The 22,351-nt window shown below is 38.6% G+C and overlaps 1 protein-coding gene across 1 annotated transcript; it reads right to left on the minus strand.

Annotated features, from left to right (window-relative positions):
* Positions 1-6,652: 6,652 nt before the first annotated feature.
* Positions 6,653-22,206, minus strand: TMEM45B_2 (Transmembrane protein 45B). Its single transcript, XM_035729999.2, has 4 exons — positions 21,725-22,206; positions 18,378-18,606; positions 12,766-15,110; positions 6,653-7,823 (listed from the first exon to the last, which is right to left on the minus strand). Exons 1-3 carry the CDS (start codon positions 22,063-22,065, stop codon positions 14,880-14,882), a joined length of 801 nt encoding a protein of 266 aa, XP_035589315.2. The 5' UTR covers positions 22,066-22,206; the 3' UTR covers positions 6,653-7,823; positions 12,766-14,879.
* Positions 22,207-22,351: the final 145 nt, after the last annotated feature.

Below are 22,351 nucleotides of genomic sequence, written 5' to 3' on the forward strand. Positions count from 1 at the left end.
CACCCATTGGTCAGCCCGGTGTGAGTCCTGTTTGTTTCCCTTGACTGCAGAACATTAAAAAATGACTCTTATTTTTACTGATTATGCTATCCAAATAATCTTTAATTCACTCCTGTATATAGTTCACTGTTCTTCATAAGGTGTCCAATGTCATTACGAAGACCTAGTGCAAATTGGCTTCATTAGGAAAGATGGGTCTATTTCATATGCTTTATGAGACTCTAACATTTTACTTCAAATCAAAAACTCAAAAATCTCGACTTCTCCACTCAGAATTTGAGTTATTTTGAGGTATTTTATTACGGAAGGTATCACATTTAGACATACAGTGAAAAACACTAAGTAATGAACTTCATCTTTCTCCCATTATATACTTTCCATTTCCAGAGAAGAGGCGTTTAGGTTGGAACGCTGGATATTTGTAGCTTGGCAGGATTTTTCTGATTTTGTTTTAGCTGGTTTGACGTCGTCTTTGAAATTAACTGCACGTACTGCGAAAACCACTAAGTTGGAAAAGCGAATAACTCCCTTGCCTACTCGTACCAGATTAGTACGGAAGAGATTTGATTCATCACCACTGATGTTACCCACCCCGTTGCAACGCCTTCCTTATAATAATGGATATTGGAAACTCAAAGTTACTTAATAGTTGTATTTCAGTCTGGCAGAACAATTATTCATCGGAAATTGAGTCTTGTGATCAGTACAGCTGTCTTCGTCGCCATTCTTGCTAGTGTTATTTTTCGGGAAACTTCCCACGGCAAACGTAGCCGGAGAACACAGCTGTCTGTTATGTGTCACTGATGTGATAACGAAAGTTCGCTACCTCGTCGATACCAGTGCAGAAGTTAGTGTTCTTCCAACAGATTTTAACGACCGACTTCACGATCCGGTTAGTAGACGGAAACACTGATTTGTCTGTTGATGTAACTTATTTTTCGGGCCGTAGATTATCTTCAGTCATAGTAAGACGCACAATCGACCCATACCACCAACAAATACTCAATAAGTAAGTCGAGATATGCCGTAGGCAACCGAAATTACCGTGTGTATCCAGCAATGTTAAACAGTACATCACGACTACGGGACCACCTGTATTCTCGAAAGCACGTCGACTGGCTCCTGAAAAGCTGAGGTTGGCTAAAAACGAATTCGACCACATGGTAGATTTAAGAATCATTCAACCGTCAAATTGCCCATGAGCATCGCCTTTGCATATGATCCCTAAAAATAACAGCAACCATTGGCATCCAACTGGCTGCTATCGGCGATTGAATGCGAAAACCATTCCTGATCGTTACCCGTTGCCCCACATTCACAATTTGACAGAAACCTTGAAAGGTACAGCTGTCTATTCGAAAATCGACTTGGTTAAAGCCTATAACCAAATTTGTATGGCCACTGACGACATTCCTAAAACCGCTATCATCACACCTTTCGGCGTCTACGAGTTTTTGCGCATGCCTTTCGGTTTATGAAATGATGCCCAAACCTTCCAAATGTTCATAGATGATGTTTTTCGAGGTCTCAACCTCGTACATTCGTACGTCGATGACTGCTTGTTTGCACGTCCGGACTAAGAAGCATCTAGACTCTGTCTTCGAACGACTGCAAAAGCACGGCATTACTGTAAACATTCGGAAATGCCAAATCGGAACTAACTCCCCAGATTTCCTCGTACACACTATTGATGATCGAGGCATCCGACCTCTAAGAAGCAAAGTGGCGGCCATTCTGGACTACCTAGAACCGACCATAATCAAGCAATCACGCACAATTAACTAACTAGTAAACTTCTATGGATGGTTCATACCAAAATGAGCGTCCCTCATGAAACCTCTAGCTAACCAACTTCGTGGAAATGCGAAACCTATCAATTTGGACGATACCGCTGGAAAAACACTCTCTGCAATTAAGGACCTGATCTCAAAACCAGCCATGAGTACACACCGTGACACACAAGCACCCACAAGTATCGCAGTAGATGCACCCGACTCAGCAATCGGAGGAGTCTTGCAACAATGGATTAACCACATTTCGCATTTTTTGACCTTTTTCTCGAGACAGTTGCTAGAAACTTAATCGAGGTATGGCACTTTCGGTAGGGAACTTCTGGCTATATATTGTGTTTACGGCAATTTCAACACTTTATTGTAAGCCGAGAATTCACTCTTTCTACTGATCATAAATCTCTTACCTTCTCTTTAAACTCATCTTCAGACAAGCGCTCACCTCGAGAGTTTCGACAACTGGACTGAATTTCCCAGTTTACTTCAGTCATACAACACATTTCTGGGGCAAACAATGTGGTTGCAGACTCATTGTCTCGTATAACTTCCTTGAACAGTTCCTAAGCAGTCGATTTTCTACAACCCGCCAAGCTTAAAAAATAAGACACTGATCTTCAGCACAAGTTATCTCCAACAACCCTAAAACGGCTTATCAAACAGATGAAGACAGGTGAGGAAACCTTGTTGCACGACACGTCTACAGGAAGGCATCGTTCAATTTTGTCGAAACATTATCGACGCAGCGTCTTCAGTACGTTGCATAAACTTTCTCATCCAGTTGTTCGTGCAACCATCAAGCTCATAGCAGAACGGTTTTGCTGGCCTGCTATAAATAAAGACGTGAGGTAGTGGGCGCGCTCCTGTGTAAGCTAGATTTTGTAGGACCTTTACAAGATTCAAATGAATACTCTTATCTCTTACTTTGTATTCACAATGCGGTGAAAAATGACATTCGATGCACTGAAGCTTAGCTCATTTATGGAACGACACTTCGACTTCCAGGAGAATTCGTGGATCCTTCATCTTCTTCCATGAACATGGATCTAACCTCCTACACGAACAGGCTTACAAACGCAATGCGTTCAGTTAGACCTGTTTCCCCTCGATCGCAACCAACTGATGTTTTCGTTCAACCTGACTTACGATATAGTTGTTGTGGCCCAAAGCCGCTAATCACAGGCAGCGAAAAAAATTATTCAAACCTTTTAAACTCTGCCCTGGGAGTCAGAAGGTCTTCATTAAAAGAACTATGACGCCTCATGATGAAAGCCTAGTTCCCTCGGAAGTCACGAGGCCGATGCTCCTTCTGACAACCAGAGCAACCATTTACTTAGGTACATGGAAAACTCGTATAATGTGGGAGACCGTGAGAGTCTTCCAAACTGCTGCAGAAATGAGGAGATACAACCTAGAGGTGCTTGGCATCAGTGAAACACATTGGACGCAAGTTGGACAACAACGACTAACTTCAGGGAAGCTTCTGTTATACTCCGGCCATGAAGAAGAAAATGCTCCAAATACAAAAGGAGTTGTACTGATGCTGTCCAAACAAGCACAAAATGCACTTATAGGATGGGAATCCCATGGACCAAGGATCATCAAAGCCTCCTTCAAAACAAAGAAAGAGGACATTTCAATGAACATCATCCAATGATATGCGCCTACCGACGACTACAATGAAGACGCTGAAGATCAATTCTACGATAGGCTGCAGTCAATCATCGAGAAGTGCCCAACAAAAGACCTGACCATTCGGATGGGAGATTTGAATGTCAAGGTTGGAATGGACAACACTAGATATGAAGACATCATGGAATGACATGGACTTGGAGAAAGGAACGAAAATGGTGAGAGATTTGCAAACCTACGTGCCTTCAATAAACTGGTCATAGGTGGTACTATATTTCCACATAAATGCATTCACAAAACCACATGGACTTCACCAGACCACACAACGCAAAACTAAATCGACCATATCTGCATCAACAATAAGTTCAGGAGGACGATGGAGGATGTGAGAACCGAGAGAGGAGCTGATATAGCATCAGATCACCACTTGCTGGTCGCCAAGATGAAATTGAAACTCAAGAAGCACTGGACAACGGGGCAGGCAATATCACAAAAGTTTAAAACGGCTTTTCTTCGGGATACTGACAAACTTAACAAATTCAAGATAGCCATCAGCAATAAGTTCCAGGCCTTTCATGATCTACTCAACGGAGAGGGAATGTGTGGAAGATTTGGCAATGACGGCGGAAAAGGCCGTGAGAGAAGGAAACATAAGACAACTGTATGATACAACAAAGAAGCTGGCTGGAAATTATCGTAAACCAGAACGACCAGTGAAAAGCAAGGAAGGCAAAGTAATCACCAACATTGGAGAACAGAGAAAAAGGTGGGTAGAGCACTTCAAAGAACTCTTGAATCGACCAGTCCCACTGAACACACCCAATATTGAAGCGATATCCACGATCCTTCCAGTCGATGTTGGCCCACCAACAATTGAAGAGATCAGAACGGCCATCAGACAAATCAAGAGTGGCAAAGCAGCAGGACCAAACAACATTCCAGCAGAGGCACTGAAACAGACGTAGCGGTAACTGCAAGGATACTCCACATTCTCTTCAACAAGATTTGGGATGAGGAACAAGTACCAAGAGACTGGAAAGAAGGACTTCTGGTCAAAATACCAAAGAAAGGCGATCTCAGAAACTGTGAGAACTACAGGGGCATCACTCTTCTCTCAATACCATGAAAAGTCTTCAACAGAATGAAAGACTCCACAGACGCCCAACGTCGAGATCAACATGTTAGATTTCGTAAGGACAAATCGTGTACCGACTAAAACCCAACACTACGGATCACTGTGGAGCAATCAATTGAATGGAATTCATCACTCTACATCAACTTCATTGACTACGAGAAAGCATTTGATAGCGTGGACAGGACAACACCATAGAAGCTTCTTCGACACTACGGCGTGACTCAGAAGATAGTCAATATCATACAGAATTCCTATGATGGACTAAACTGCAAAATTGTGCATGGAGGACAGTTGACAGACTCGTTCGAAGTAGAGACCGGTGTCAGGCAAGGTTGCTTACTCTCACCCTTTCTCTTTCTCCTGGTGATCGACTGGATCATGAAGACGTCAACATCTGAAGGGAAGCGCGGGATGCAGTGGACAGCCAGGATGCAGCTGGACGATCTCGACTTCGCATATGATCTGGCCCTTCTATCCCAAATGCAACAACAAATGCAGGAGAAGAAGACCAGTGTAGTAGCAGCCTCAGCAGCAGTGGGTCTCAATATACACAATGGGAAAAGCAGGATTCTCCGATACAACACAGCATGCACCAATCCAATCACAATTGACGGAGAAGATATGGAAGATGTAAAAACCTTTACATATTTGGCCAGCATCATCGATGAACATGGTTTATCTGATGCAGGTGTGAAGGCGCGGATCGGCAAAGCAAGAGCAGCATATTTACAACTGAGGAACATCTGGAACTCAAAGCAACTGTCAACCAACACCAAGGTCAGAATTTTCAATACAAATGTCAAGACAGTTCTACTGTATGGGGTGGAAACTTAGAGAACTACGAAAGCCATCATCTAGAAGATACAAGTGTTTATTAACAGTTGCCTAAGCAAAATATTTCGTATCCGTTGGCTGGACACTATCAACAACAACCTATTGTGGGAGACAACAAATCAGATCCCAACAGAGGAAGAAATTAGAAAGAAGCGCTGGAAGTGGATAGGACACACATTGAAGAAAGCACCCAACTGCGTCACAAGTCAAGCCCTCAACTGGAATCCTCAATGTCAAAGGAAAAGTGGAATACCAAAGAACACATTACGCTGGGAAATGGAGATAGACATGAGAAAAATGAACAAGAATTAGATGGAACTAGAAAAGAAGGCCCAGGACAGAGTGGATTGGAGAATGCTGGTCGGCGGCCTATGCTCGATTGGGAGTAAGTGAGAATTATCGATCCGACCAAGGAAGCGTAGAACACGTGCGAGCCGCCTAGATTCCTAATTGGTCCTGCTTTCCGCCTAGCCCAGCCAGTTTAGTCCAGAACACAAGTCTCAGCCTCTGCGATATGCATCGTTATATTACAAACATTCTCAGTTTATAAAGCAATCAAACAGACCACAATGTACCAATATAATATGAGACAACATTTGTACAAGAATTAGCCAGATTTGGCTGTGAATGTTGGAGTCAGTGACTAATAGACAGGGAATAATTCAAGGATGGAAAATCGTATCATAACAGTTCATAGGTTAAAATAAGGCTTGTGATAAGAGAGACATGAATATGAATAGTTTATTTAATTGACAACTATACAATTAAAATATACGCACAGTATTGGTCCATCAATGGATCCTAAAAGTTGCCATTCATTATTCTTGTCCGGACATAACAATAGTACCCACGTCTTCGTACGTCGGAACCCGCATGGACCTCTCGAACCAGCATACAAAGAACCCTTCAATGTTCTTCAGCGCAAATCTAATTAATGTATTATCGATAAGGCGGAACTAACGGTGGCATCAGCATCGATCACCTCAAAGCATTGTATTTAGAAGGAAACCCTGTCCAAGTCGAGTTTCCTTCGACACAATAAAAAAGCACGACTCCTACACCTTCTATACCTTATCCGATAGCCAACACTCACAATGATACTTTGGTAGCATTTGAAAGCAGACTCAAAACAACGTGTTCTGAAAGAAGAGTAGGGTTTTCAGAACATTTAAACGATTATTTCACATAAGACATTAGTTAACACTTTGTTTCATCTCGATTTTTCTTTGTATTATATATAATATATAAACTAGTTTTAATATGCTTATATTTATATATTTATTCTAAAAAAAACAAAATTCTTCACCAATATGTGTATATTAAAACATTTCTCAAAAAATATTCTTTGAAGATCGTTTTTATGCTATCACATGTGCATGAAATTATTTTCCTTTTTTCACCCGCTTAGTGTCTTTACGCGCGTTTGAGTGTAATTCGACATGAACTTATATATCCTTTCTTTCATTTCCAGGACGGCTGGAAAAGACGAAAAGAGATCGAAAAAAGTTACAATGAACCGAAATTTTCGTTGTACCTTGTTTCTTTATTACTATATTGTGCTATATGGTTCCTTTTTAGTAAGGAAAGACGACCAGACGCTGCTAAACATAGCATGCTATCAGAAGAGTGTTTACCAACGGCAAACTCGTTGGGTTCAAACTTCTGGCTGGCCACGTCTTAGGGTCATCACTACCCCGCTAGGTGTGTGGGGGTGATGTGTAGCATTAAATAAATCCCCAAAATAAATAGCTCTGAAAGTTCCTGACACTTGATGCTCATCACATTAGTTTTAATGGGTTCACCTGGCTGAAGGCGCTCGTTCGTGCATTCGCACCAGATCACTAGTGGGAACGCTGTGCTCAGTTTTTTCTGCAATCGATAGCCAGTTTAAATCAGTCGTTTCTCGATATATTGATAGCCTATCAAATATATCTTCGAATCTCCTCGCTTCTGACTTTAGACTTCCCTGGACATGCACGATTCATTTATAGGTGTTACTGGGTAAAATGTTGTCAAACAACTGATGCCTGTGGCATCTTCAACCTGCGTCATCTCTAAATTTTTAACATAAAATAGCAAAAGAATTCAGTGCACTTCTGTTATTTATTCGTTTCTGGGTTGACAAAAATCCAATGTTGCTCCAGTTCAACTGTTACAATCGGCTAACTCCATCTTTAAATTAGCTCATAATAATTTGGCTCCTGACATACTCCCGTTTTTTTCGCTTTTACCATGGGGAATTTATAAAATTACTCAAAAAGGGTTCACAATCGCAGAATTACTAACTTATCAGGTAACTGTGGACTTACTTGTAAAATGATCGATTGGTGGAACTCCTTACCTCAACTCGTTGTTGGGACTCAATCTATGTTGACTCGTTTAAAAGATTGTTGGATGAAGTGAGGAATTTCCGTATATGAGACAACTTTAATGAGCTACATATGAACAAAATAAAGAGAACTTATGTCAGACTAACTTTTAGTCGTATGACTCTTGGTCATATTTAGACGACTTATTTATTTTTGTGAGGAGAGTTTATCGCGAACTCGCTAGTGACACATTCATAAGACAACTGGACAATCAGCGGCTTGCGCAAGCAGAAGATTAAGTTTAGGTAATGAGTGATATTCATATGAATTGGTGTGAAACTGTACAAATAAGCATTTGTCGTAACTAAGAATGATATTCACATATACGGAAGATTAGCGAACTAAAATCACTAGCAGCGAATCAAAAGTAATGGTCAAGTCAAAAGTTGACGTGGCACAAGGATCTTTTACGACTGCCGTTCCTAAATATAATTTCGTATCTTAAACAAACACTGAGTAGTTTAGTGGTCGCTTACACAGTTGGTGGGTGCGAAGTGTATGATATCTGTGATATAGAAGAGAAGAGTAGAATTCGTATGTCTTAGTGGTGTGAGATTTGAACAAAATTGAATATAGTAGCTTAGATAAATGATCCAAGCCAGATGGATGATGAAGCTTCAGTGGTATTCATTCCTAGTCACACGATCTTCGAAGCTGAACACATAACGACTTAGAAAATTTGCACTTAAATTTGACAGCAATGGAAGGACAGAAGTGGTGAACGCGGAACACTTGATTGGTGTGGCATGTCTCAGCCATACAAGTATGATCACTGTAAGTAACCTCTCATTCTTCCTATTAAATAAATAAATTTTTTCCTAGCCCGAATGCATTCCTTAGAAGATCTGAGCAGCAATTACAGACCATCACGATAGAACGAGTCAGTATAGATAATCATGTGATTTTCACCTAAGCTCGGATATATTAGCCGGTCATAGCGTAACAAATCTACAACTGTGGAATGGCTCTATTATTCTAGTGGTATTGCTAAGTTTACTAGGACTGACCTAGACTGTAATTCCATACAGCCTTCTTTTCAAATGATAGAAGTAAGATTTGATAGTATATAAAGCTTCACTTATTTTTTATAGTTGAAAGATGTATAAGGTTAATATTTACTCGGTGGCATACTGCAAACTGATCAATATTTTTACCTGTGTAATAAAGAGCATCTGAAGAATGATTCATGTTGTCAACACCTTGGCAAAAATGGACTACAAATTGTGGCACTAATTATTACAGCCAAATGGTTAATCAGTTTTATATCGATGTACATAGATCGAAATGAAAAAAGAATGATAGTAACTGGGTGCAAAATGCTGAGAAATAAGTCCTTGACGTCAAATTTTCAGGTGACTGGGTTTCGAGTCAAGTCTTTGATGAGTTCGGGACATCAAAAAAGCTTATGGAATTTTATGCTGAATATTCACATCGAATAGCTCATGTACCACTACAGTGGAGCAAATCGGAATGCAACACAGGATTCCAGATGCAGTTAAAATTAATTTAATATCAAACAGAAACAAGAAAAAGTAAATGAGACATTTTAACTAGAGCAACAAAAGCTGTTATAAATCGTCCCAGTTGGTCACAACAGATAATAGTGGTAATCGATGGTCAGTAATGGTTATATAGTGAAGGTATGAAAGATGAGAGGATTCAGTCCGGGTATTGGCATGAAAATACTAACTCTAAACAGGGACTTGCAAATGTCTTAAATACCCTGCAGCTACGTATGCATACAATTAGACTTCCCATTTTGAATAAGTACCATGGTCTTCGATCTCTGAGATCTAATATCGCAGTGCAAACCATTAGTCTTCGCAAAACTAGCATTAATTTCATGATCCTGCATGTTTTCTCTGAGGAATATAGCATAGGCTGGATCCAGTTGACTTCATGTAGTCTCTTTTCTTTTTTAATATGTACCTTCTACACAAAGTAGGATAAACCATTAGTCTTCCATAATACTAGTTGCATTTGCTTGTGTTAACCGTTAACACGTTTGTTGTATTATTAAACAACGCTAAGATGTTATTAATCAAGTCAATAAACTATTTACATTTCTTATTCAACGAATATCGACACATACATGTGTTGATGTTTCTTCAGGTCCTGTTCGTTTTTGTGCAATGCACATCAAACTTCCATAATGTTTCCCCACGAATTATTCTACAACTGCGCTGTTTATTCCTCGGATTTTTAGTTCTTTCGTATATAAGTGGACATATGTGAAATGCATACAGAATTGTCGTCTGTCCTTGATGTGTGATTTCAACTGGATGGATTGTGTTCAAACCATGGCAGGTGTCTCCGAGTTCATTGTGATAGTTACTGGTACCACAAATTCATCCAGTGTCCAAACTAAATCAATCTACATTCACCCCAACAGTATGGTTTCAGGAAGGGTCATTCTTGCATAACCAACCTGCTGGCTGCGGTGAACAGATGGACAACCATCCTTGATCGCAAGGGGAAGGTTGACGTCATTGACCTTGACTTCTCAAAAGCTTTTGATATGGTCAACCAAATACGTCTTATCGACATTTAAAGATCAGGGTTAACTTCACTTTCTCTCAGGCTATGGAATGTCCTAGTGGGGTCCCCCAGGGTTTAATGCTGGGGTCTCTTCTTTTCTTGATTTATATAAACGATCTCCCACAACAGGTATTGTCTGACTTATTATTTTTCGCTGGTGATGCGAAACTCTGCAGATAAGTATGCAACCAAGAGGAGGAATCGGCGGTTCAGGAGGATTCGACTTGACTTAAAAGTTGAGCAGATGACAACGGACTTACCTTTAACACTTAAAAGTGTAAAGTAATCCATCTGAGACATGTTGCAGACTACAGTTAAAACTTAGGAAACACCTCTTAGGAGTGCCGGTACCCTACAATTTGAAGTCTTACGTTAACTGTGACAAAATGCCTTTCGAGCAAACCTTGCACTGGTGTGCATTACACTTCAACGGTATTATTGATCCCCATTTAGAGTATGGGCATATAGTACTTACTCCTTCTCTGCAAAAAGATAAGGACAATCTGGAACGTATCCACCGGCAAGCCACGAAATCAGTTCGGGGACTTGAATGCAAGCCCTATAAAGAATGTGTAGGGCCATCCTCAAGCACCTCCAGTCACTAAATCTTTACCAATTGGAGTACAGTGGTTTTAGAGGTGACCTTCTAATGGCTTACAGTATCCTTAACTCATCTAGACATCCCATTAAATACTTACTTAAGTTTAGCTCCAATGAAAACCTAAGGGGGAACACCGAGAAACTGGAGACACAATACAGCAGAATGGACTATAAACACTTCTACTCCTTAAGAGTTGTGCAATGCTCTAATTCTTTGCCATCTGACCTAGCCCAAGTAACTTCCCAAGAGTCCTTTAAGAGAAAACTTGACATGTTCTTAAGGACTAAGGATGGTATCTTACCATGATTTACCAATTTCTTTTTCGACTTTCATCGGTAATGTATATGGGTTCCTGCTTGGAGGTATTGGTGATCCATTGCTACTGGAGACGGAAGCTCGTTAAGCAAAAGCTTCTTCTATTCCGTCCACGACCATTTTGAAACCATTTTTAATATCTTAATAAGGTTACGATTGGTCAGCCATTATTGTTATTACCTGCCATGACTAACAGTAAAATTCACAGCCTTCTAATTATATGTATTATGGGCCAACGAATTCTGTGTAAACAGTACGTTTGCACATCAGTATTGTAGTATTCTGGAACTAACTAATCACTTTCCTCATCACGATATCCAAACAGCATTTTTGCTATTCCTAACTTATCAAAAACCGGGTTCTTATAGTTAGTAATTGTAGTAGATTTAGTGAAATTCCGGGCTACTTATTTAATTTTTCTGGTGAGTCTTGATTCACTTGTGATTACCAGTTCCACAACCTTCAGTAACTCTTCCCCGAAGCACTGAAAACACGTATTGTTTGTTCGTTACTTTATCTCACACGGTTTGTTGTAAATTAATCTCTATCTCCACAACTACAAATTTCACTACCGTGTCTGCTACTTTTTTGCAATGGTCGGACTTGCCTGTCGTAATGACTCAGCGGAACAAGGTTATCTGGAACACATGTTACTTTGGCACCTACGGTGCTAGGCGGGTTGGTTGTGTAACGGTAAGACTAGAAGCAGCGACCTGAGTCCTGAGTAAAAAGTTGCACTGCCGACTGTAGAGAGGTTCGATAGCAGTAAGGTGTCTCCCTCAGCAACCAACATCAGAGGCACTGCTGCATTCTCACAACGAAAGGAATGGGTTACAAAAGGTTGGCCATCACCCTGCCCCATGAATCTCCATCTTCGGTGGTAAATCGATTTCAAGTGCGAATCCAACGCACCGAAATTCCTCATCACAAAGCCCTGAGTGATCCGCCTCAATCAGATGCTCTTAAAGCTCTGAGATCACTCTCCAACGTCGCTACAACTACCACTAACATGACTTTCTTTCCAGTTTTCTCAAAAAGAAATATCCTTATTCATTTCGAGCAGCCGGGAGGTTACGAGCGCCCTCATATCCCGAGAAGCACCTGAGATAATCTTTCCACAGTCGAACATCTTCCTCAACTCTTGATAACCTTTCCATCCAGACTACTAGCACTTCTCCACGCGCCATAAGTTCATGCAGTCTGAGTCTATGAAATGTTGTTCCTGGTCTTCTGAAATCTCGTTCTAAACTATATAGTGCAGACTTTAACGTCTGAATGTTGCGTCAGAGAGAACAATAGGCTGCCGTAGTTAAAATTTTACAATCTAATGTCAACAATGTATGCTGCGTCTCCGACATGGTCATACGTGGTCTCAATACAGTCATTAATTTGAATTCACACAGTCAATATGAAGAAATAAGATTTACTTTTTATGTATCTGATGGTCAAACAACCACTTCCAGAGGACTGTCTGTGGTAGGTATAAGGTTAGGTTAAAATGTATAAAATGGTCTGTTAGAATGGTTTCCGATATACGATTGCTCGTTGACTTACCGACAAAACAGGACAGTATCAGCTCGAAAAGATACACAAACACACACTATTATCTCATCGTTGTCTCTTCATACACTTTCACTGATTGCATCATCAGTCACAAGATGACGTATTAGTGTCATTGAATTACGATCAAAATACGCTGTACTTGCCAACACATCAAGAACAGAATTTGTGAATGCTATGCCTTTAGCAAATGGTGCAGTTAATGAAGCCGCGATCTGTAATCCACCTGAATGATCTGGATCTAAGTAGTGTATGTTATTGTCTGTCATTAATTCTGTAATCAATGGAATCTCCGAACCGCTCCGACGTTTATGAACATTATGTACAAATGTTTTATGACGATGATAAGGAGAAAATTGCATTGCTCTAATATTCAATGTACACAAGATCACTTCCTTATCCAACATATATGGATCGTCAACCTTCACTGTACCTCTTGATCCTAATATGACGCAAACTGATGAATATTGTATGCGTGCAGCTCGTAGATCAGCTCTAGATAATGCACTACCGGCAAGTGTGTAAACTTTTGGGAAATTCGCTATATTCGACCACTCTCTTTGTAGAAATTTTATATCACCTAGAAACAGAATAGTTCTTAATTGATTAGGATGGAAATTGCTTGCTCTTAATGGCATAACAAATGAATGCAGACCTAGCAGTGGAGCATCTGGTTCAGCTAGAATGCACACTAGAATGTGATTGTATAGATCATGTGATTGTTTATGAGATGAATTTGTGGTAATTAGATTATCTTCAAATCCTTGCCGATCACAATAATAATACATACCTAGTATAAGAAAGACAGGAAGAAATTAACACAAGGGAGAATGTTAGAAAATATTCATATCAGTCATTATTTATTGAACCAGATATTATCATCAGTACTGAATACTCTGATAATTAAAAGTAACAGTTGATCATGTGTAGAAGTGAAATTCCAAAAATACATTTCTTCCCATTCTCTGATTAATAGATGTGTACATTTTAACATATAGATGTTGTTATTCAGTCTTTAAATCTTAGTTTACTCTCCACAGACTTATCAGTTACGTACCAGGCGAACGAGTTACTGGATTTCTCTCTTTTATTCACTTGGATTACTGGTTGATACAAAAGTGGTACGCTTTGCACTTGATGAATTTCGATACATAACTAACTGGTCATCCTCTGGTGATCTGTGGAACCCCTATGCAAATACTTCAACATTTTACTTTCAATCCTCCAATCCTTTTCTAATTACCATTGAGAGTGAAATTGAGAACACGGATTTTGACTGTGATTGCGATTTGTTAGTTGAGTTCCATGTTGATTGTTGTGTTAAGAGGAGACGCATCCTAACAATCGACTGACTGTTTCAATTCCTCCCAAACACTTGTCATCATGGTTTGGTATTATTTTACTGCGGTTACCATGGCCCTCAATCATTGAGATAAAAACTATGAATATTCAGCACGTGAAATTTTGAAACGTATTCGAACGTGAGAAAATGATTCAATTTAATAGGAGTGAAACGACCTGAATAAAATGCATGAGGCAATAGAATTGATCTCGTATGGTAGCGACTACAATAGTTTTTTGCAATGCCTGGAGATTGTACACTGACGTCACATATTTTCTGGGGAACGACTAGTCATATGCAGATTTTAATTAGTTAAACCAGTATGTAAATTAAGAGTTCTAACCGATCATGTTACACAACAACATTGTTTTGCTTGACAGAATTAATAAAGTTATGAGTTCCATTTCAAATAATACATTCTAATGCAAGAGAATCTTGTGAAGTTTTCGTGAACTGCCAACAAGCAAAGAAGTTGTCATTATTCTTCATTTCATTAAACAACTGTTGAAAATCTAGCATAAGGGGGGGGAAACAATGGTCACACAAAACCAGTGTTTTTATTTTTTAAAAAAAGAATTATCAACTTTTGATGTATATATTTATCTGCAAAACAATAAATCCTTGTAAGATCATTTTGAAGTTACTTTGATAAGTTTATCTATCAATAAGATTGTAAGGTGACAAAAGAACTACAGAAATTCACAACCATATTTATTCAAAAACGTTATCTGCAATTTCAGCTCATAGATCGATACTCGTTAACTGTTCATGAATAACATTGTTTCACAGGGGGTCTTTGTAGATTGGGTTCAGAAAAACGAGATTGTTGTATTGTATGCCGACTTTTCCTATTTAAAATAAACATCATCATGATTATAGTCAAGCAGATCATTATCATATGATATGAGAAGGTGTTATTCGCGTGTATAATGGATATTACGTCATTCTGATCCCGAACAATTAACCAACTCCATGGTGAATAAAGGTATAATCCAATCTAATTAACAAGGAATAAATGCAAATTATGTATCATTATTAGAATTAAGTGAATACAAGCAGATACCGAAAGCTGAAAAGGGTTATTTTGAACCAAAAAAAGAGTGGTACGAAGTCATGAAATATGCCACTTTACCTATATATTCAAATGAGATCTCAATACAGTTGTTAATTGTTAGCTGAAGTTTCTGTGATCACTTCGATACATATTTTTAATCTAATCACTGCCATAGTATTTCTACTGAATTACTCATCTCCAAAATCACTACAATATGATCACCATTATTACCTATTGTTATAACTTGTGCCCTGTGTCCTATAAGGTGATGATACCGCCGATTAGAGAACAGTGAGTTTTCGATCGGACCAATGATGCATAAAATCTGTACGGACAGACTAGAGTCCTCATCGGTCCTGTTTCCCGTCAATCCCTGCCTGTTAAGTCCACAACACCATTCTCAGACTCCGCGATATGAATCATTTATTTCAAACATACTGGGTTTATATATAAACCAAACAGATTACATCGTAATATGAAATAGGAAACAACATTTGTACAAGATTTAGCCAGACGTGGCTGTGAATGTGGGAGACTGTAATTAATAGACTGGGAATAACTCAAGAATGGTAAATCATATGAGAACAGTTCATAGATCAAAATAAAGCTCATGATAAGAGGAACACGAATACGAATAGTTTAGTTACTTAACAATTATACGATAAGAAGTATATGTATAGTAATATTCAAGAAATAGATTCCTACAGTTACCATTCATTATTCTCATTCGGATATAACACTTTGTTATGAACGGGGAATTAAGAAGCCCAGACAATTACGAGAGCTATTTTCTTGGGACGTTATTGCATTTCATTCAAAACCTGTAAAACACTTATATTTATTTTTGTCCCTATCTTATTCTACATAACACGAGCTTTCGTTCTATGTATCATTCATTAGCATACCCTTTTTTGTTCCAAAAATATTGTAATTTAAACATTATATTTTGCACTATATTTTCTACCCTAATTCCCTGTTTCGGGCATAACTGTATTTTTCCAAATTATCGTACGTCGTGGTCAAGATATGCACTTATTTATTCATGTACATTTTTGTAGTAATCGGAATTCAGAGAATCCAGAGTTTAGTGTTCCAACTGTCTTGTCTTCTTTCACTTGCGTGCTTGCCAACCAATCAGGATTTAGAATAGTTCTCTCTACCCCGATCGAACTCACGCGTATTAGACTCAAGGTTAAGCCACTCAGCCTAACGCGTCAAGGTCATAGTTTAGACTACACAGACCAAGGTCAAGTCATAACAAGTATCACGGGGTAAAAGCGATCCAAGGTCATAACACACTTATTGTTTATACTTTGTAAGGAGTTGATTTGTCCTCTATCGTTAACCAAGTACATTGCTACACAGCAATAAAAAACCATCAGTGTTTCCTGTAATCATGAAATGATAGGTCGTTGGGATTCAGACATATCTTGTCCCCGTGCTCACATACCAACTAAAGTCCAATCGGTAGATGAGAGACGGTAAACAAGACGTGCTATTCAATGAAGTCTGTTACTCACTTTCTCAAGCCCTTAGCTTATAATTAATTTTCTTCTAGTTCAGAAGAATATATTTTGTCTATTCATATTGCGTGTATACTTTATTCAGTTTGTCTATTTCAGCTTCTTGCCAATTCTTAGCCTTTTTATGCTAGGTATACCTATAGGAAGAGTGTGTACATGTATTTGAATCAAACCGTTGAACGTAACGGTAAACTAGGCGTTTTCTAACATCTATTTGATATGTTGCACGAGAGCTGATTTTTAGATCACTCACTCAATTCACTTTATTCTGTAGTTTTGTTTTTTCTACTGGATTGTGTATCTCTGATCCAAGTAACCTTTCAGAACTTGAATACTGATATTACACAACATATGTTCTAACGGTGAGTTAAGTAAGTGGGTTAATCATTTTCTAATCATTGAATTAATCTGGCAGAATAGTCTGTCTAATACACTTAAAAATTTTCACAATATAACTTTTTGTTATTATTCAAATATTTGGGTGCACATACAGCTTAAAGACAATATGTTTCCGGTATTCTGAGAAGTTCCCAAACCCATTCATTAATCGCTAATGGATTTTATCCACATTCAACATTATTTAACATATGATAGTATGCAATTCAGCTACGTAGTAGTAGAACATTAGAAGTCTTGAACTTAGTGTCATTTAGAAGTTGAATTAAAGTTCTGTTATTGTTGTTCTCAATGAACGATTCAGACTAAGTGAGCACACAGATGCTATGCGGTGTGTTAAGGTGATTCTTATTTACTGAGAAATACATAGATTTGTCAGATAATAATCCATAAGGACTTCAGATAATTATTTGGTGAACACTCACCAATAAGTACCATAAAAGAAACATCCAATTTTATGTATTGCACAACCTATTTGGATTTGTCGTTACTTTAAATATATCAGAGCAATTTACTTTATGTACTTTGAATGATCAAGAACGTTAAATTACTTCGAATCATGACAGGGATCTTGTACATAATTTCCCCAGCTGAAAGACTAGTTTCGAGTGAATGCGTTTTGAAAATAAAGTTGATATCAATCTCATGCAACTGATCTCGTTAATTATTCTGGAAACAACAAGATTAACATAAACTGCAGAATAATACAACTTCATAAGTTCGTCGCAAATTTCTTATGATATATGACAATGAAATTACTTGATTGTTTATATTCAATAGCTGAATTCTTGAGCCAATTAAACTTAGACCACTATGGAAAACCTGGAAGCACTGGACGGCAATTTTGTCCTTGTATGGAACTCACTGAAGACAATGATGGATGTGTCGCCCAATTTCGTGGATTAGTTGAAGTTACACATTAACACCGTTGGATGCCGGTCCGCTCAGTGGTTTAGAAGTTGAGCGTTCGCGCACGAGACCAATAAGTCCTTGGTTCGAATCTCACGGGGTGGGATCGTGGATGCGCACTGCTGAGGTGTCCCACAATAGAACGAAACGTCTGTTCAGTGCTTCCAGGTTTTCTATAGTGGTCTAGCTCCAATTAACTCATGATCTTAATTATTGAAATTACTATAATATCCACAAAACTCCTTCTGAAATTTCGTATATGCATATAAATATTACTGTATATTAGAGTAAAGCCTGATGAGGATCTAATCGAAAACAATATTGTACGTTTATATATGTTGTTCTAAATTACATTTTAAAGTGAATAAACTGTAGAACTCACATGACAAAGCCACGAACCAATTAATATGAAACAAAAATTATGCATCAAACTGAAGATTGGATTAGAATTGGAAATAATCTGTGCAATATGTGATATAATTGTAAATAATATTGTATGAACCAAAATAATATGCACATGTGTATCGAATGGAGCTCGTTTGTGTAGATGAAACATCAGTAAAAAGTATACAGCACATCCCATCATAAGGTAAAATAAATCACAAATCTGCCTAAAATGAAACGGTAAATAAATAATATTTTAATCAGTAGATACTGTCCAAACAAGCACAAAATGCACTTATAGGATGGGAATCCCATGGACCAAGGATCATCAAAGCCTCCTTCAAAACAAAGAAAGAGGACATTTCAATGAACATCATCCAATGATATGCGCCTACCGACGACTACAATGAAGACGCTGAAGATCAATTCTACGATAGGCTGCAGTCAATCATCGAGAAGTGCCCAACAAAAGACCTGACCATTCGGATGGGAGATTTGAATGTCAGGGTTGGAATGGACAACACTAGATATGAAGACATCATGGAATGACATGGACTTGGAGAAAGGAACGAAAATGGTGAGAGATTTGCAAACCTACGTGCCTTCAATAAACTGGTCATAGGCGGTCTTATATTCCCACATAAATGCATTCACAAAACCACATGGACTTCACCAGACCACACAACGCAAAACTAAATCGACCATATCTTCATCAACAAAAAGTTCAGGAGGACGATGGAGGATGTGAGAACCGAGAGAGGAGCTGATATAGCATCAGATCACCACTTGCTGGTCGCCAAGATGAAATTGAAACTCAAGAAGCACTGGACAACGGGGCAGGCAATATCACAAAAGTTTAAAACGGCTTTTCTTCGGGATACTGACAAACTTAACAAATTCAAGATAGCCATCAGCAATAAGTTCCAGGCCTTTCATGATCTACTCAACGGAGAGGGAATGTGTGGAAGATTTGGCAATGACGGCGGAAAAGGCCGTGAGAGAAGGAAACATAAGACAACTGTATGATACAACAAAGAAGCTGGCTGGAAATTATCGTAAACCAGAACGACCAGTGAAAAGCAAGGAAGGCAAAGTAATCACCAACATTGGAGAACAGAGAAAAAGGTGGGTAGAGCACTTCAAAGAACTCTTGAATCGACCAGTCCCACTGAACACACCCAATATTGAAGCGATATCCACGATCCTTCCAGTCGATGTTGGCCCACCAACAATTGAAGAGATCAGAACGGCCATCAGACAAATCAAGAGTGGCAAAGCAGCAGGACCAAACAACATTCCAGCAGAGGCACTGAAACAGACGTAGCGGTAACTGCAAGGATACTCCACATTCTCTTCAACAAGATTTGGGATGAGGAACAAGTACCAAGAGACTGGGAAGAAGGACTTCTGGTCAAAATACCAAAGAAAGGCGATCTCAGAAACTGTGAGAACTACAGGGGCATCACTCTTCTCTCAATACCATGAAAAGTCTTCAACAGAATGAAAGACTCCACAGACGCCCAACGTCGAGATCAACATGTTAGATTTCGTAAGGACAAATCGTGTACCGACTAAAACCCAACACTACGGATCACTGTGGAGCAATCAATTGAATGGAATTCATCACTCTACATCAACTTCATTGACTACGAGAAAGCATTTGATAGCGTGGACAGGACAACACCATAGAAGCTTCTTCGACACTACGGCGTGACTCAGAAGATAGTCAATATCATACAGAATTCCTATGATGGACTAAACTGCAAAATTGTGCATGGAGGACAGTTGACAGACTCGTTCGAAGTAGAGACCGGTGTCAGGCAAGGTTGCTTACTCTCACCCTTTCTCTTCTGGTGATCGACTGGATCATGAAGACGTCAACATCTGAAGGGAAGCGCGGGATGCAGTGGACAGCCAGGATGCAGCTGGACGATCTCGACTTCGCATATGATCTGGCCCTTCTATCCCAAATGCAACAACAAATGCAGGAGAAGAAGACCAGTGTAGTAGCAGCCTCAGCAGCAGTGGGTCTCAATATACACAATGGGAAAAGCAGGATTCTCCGATACAACACAGCATGCACCAATCCAATCACAATTGACGGAGAAGATATGGAAGATGTAAAAACCTTTACATATTTGGCCAGCATCATCGATGAACATGGTTTATCTGATGCAGGTGTGAAGGCGCGGATCGGCAAAGCAAGAGCAGCATATTTACAACTGAGGAACATCTGGAACTCAAAGCAACTGTCAACCAACACCAAGGTCAGAATTTTCAATACAAATGTCAAGACAGTTCTACTGTATGGGGTGGAAACTTAGAGAACTACGAAAGCCATCATCTAGAAGATACAAGTGTTTATTAACAGTTGCCTAAGCAAAATATTTCGTATCCGTTGGCTGGACACTATCAACAACAACCTATTGTGGGAGACAACAAATCAGATCCCAACAGAGGAAGAAATTAGAAAGAAGCGCTGGAAGTGGATAGGACACACATTGAAGAAAGCACCCAACTGCGTCACAAGTCAAGCCCTCAACTGGGATCCTCAATGCCAAAGGAAAAGTGGAATACCAAAGAACACATTACGCTGGGAAATGGAGATAGACATGAGAAAAATGAACAAGAATTAGATGGAGCTAGAAAAGAAGGCTCAGGACAGAGTGGATTGGAGAATGCTGGTCGGTGGCCTATGCTCGATTGGGAGTAACAGGCGTAAGTAAGTCAGTAAGGTAGATAAAGGTAAATATCCCATATTATAATGGTATATTGTGATATTGCAGTCAATTAATTCTACAGTATTATATCTGTAGAGGTTAATTCCTCTATATCTGACTTCAATAAATAATATCCAGTTGACTGAGTATTTACTCAGGCCAAATCTCCTAGTATTATTATGAATTCACTCAAGTTTATTCAAAAGCCATAACACCAGTTGTAAAGATAGTATATTGTTAAGAATTAGTAAAAATCCGCAACCACATAGAAAGCAAGCACACAAGGAAGTGAGTAGGAGTGAATGTAGAGAACAAAGTGAAACGAACTAGATAAGGCATGTGAACCAATCCCGTTTCGTTTCGCTTTATTTTCTACACTCTCTTTCCTGTATGCTTATGGAGTTTTACTAATTATTAACAATATATTATTTCTACAACAAAGTAGGTTATTTTAACATTGAATATCATCAAAATGACGATATCAACAGTTTATGTACACATATGTGAACAATTATTAGCTAATCTATTGAATATTTTATTCATTGAAACGTTTCTATGATCATTCATATTGAACGACAATGTGACCATTAAATTAATATTTGAAAAATGTCAAAATTAAACCTACTTGAATAAATGAGGTAATTTGTAGGACAGAATAATTCGAATCACACCATAAAGTAATATCATAATAAATATTGTCATATGTTGATAACTATGTCCTCCAAAATAATATCCATCGTACATTAAAGCAGTTATTATTTCATTCACAGAACATATAATCCCAGCTATAATATAGAATATGGATTCTTTTAGATTACTCTTGAAATCATGAGGATTTCGACAATCATTCTTTCCGTTATGATTACACTCTTCAGTATAAAATGATCTCAAGTTTATCCATAGATTACGTAATCCAATGATTACTACGAGAAGTCCTGGATAAATATGTCCTAGAAATGTCCCCATTTTATGAATATATATAATTAAGAATTTCTCTATAATTTATACTGTTATGTCACTCAGATGTGTGAGCGACTGATCAATTTCATTTGATAACTTCACCAATCAGAATTTTGATTATAAATATTCTACCGTGAGTATGCTGTCTCGTCTATAGACTATCATTATGGACCTCGATCAATGGTATCATTTGACCGACAAGATTAACCTTGAGTTAACTTAAGATTTACTTTCATTGGTTCACCGAAATGCAATATCTTCTTGTAGACTGATATTATTATATCGATGATTG

Source organism: Schistosoma haematobium, chromosome 5 (genome assembly GCF_000699445.3).
Source record: "Schistosoma haematobium chromosome 5, whole genome shotgun sequence".
Lineage (NCBI taxonomy): Eukaryota > Metazoa > Platyhelminthes > Trematoda > Strigeidida > Schistosomatidae > Schistosoma > Schistosoma haematobium.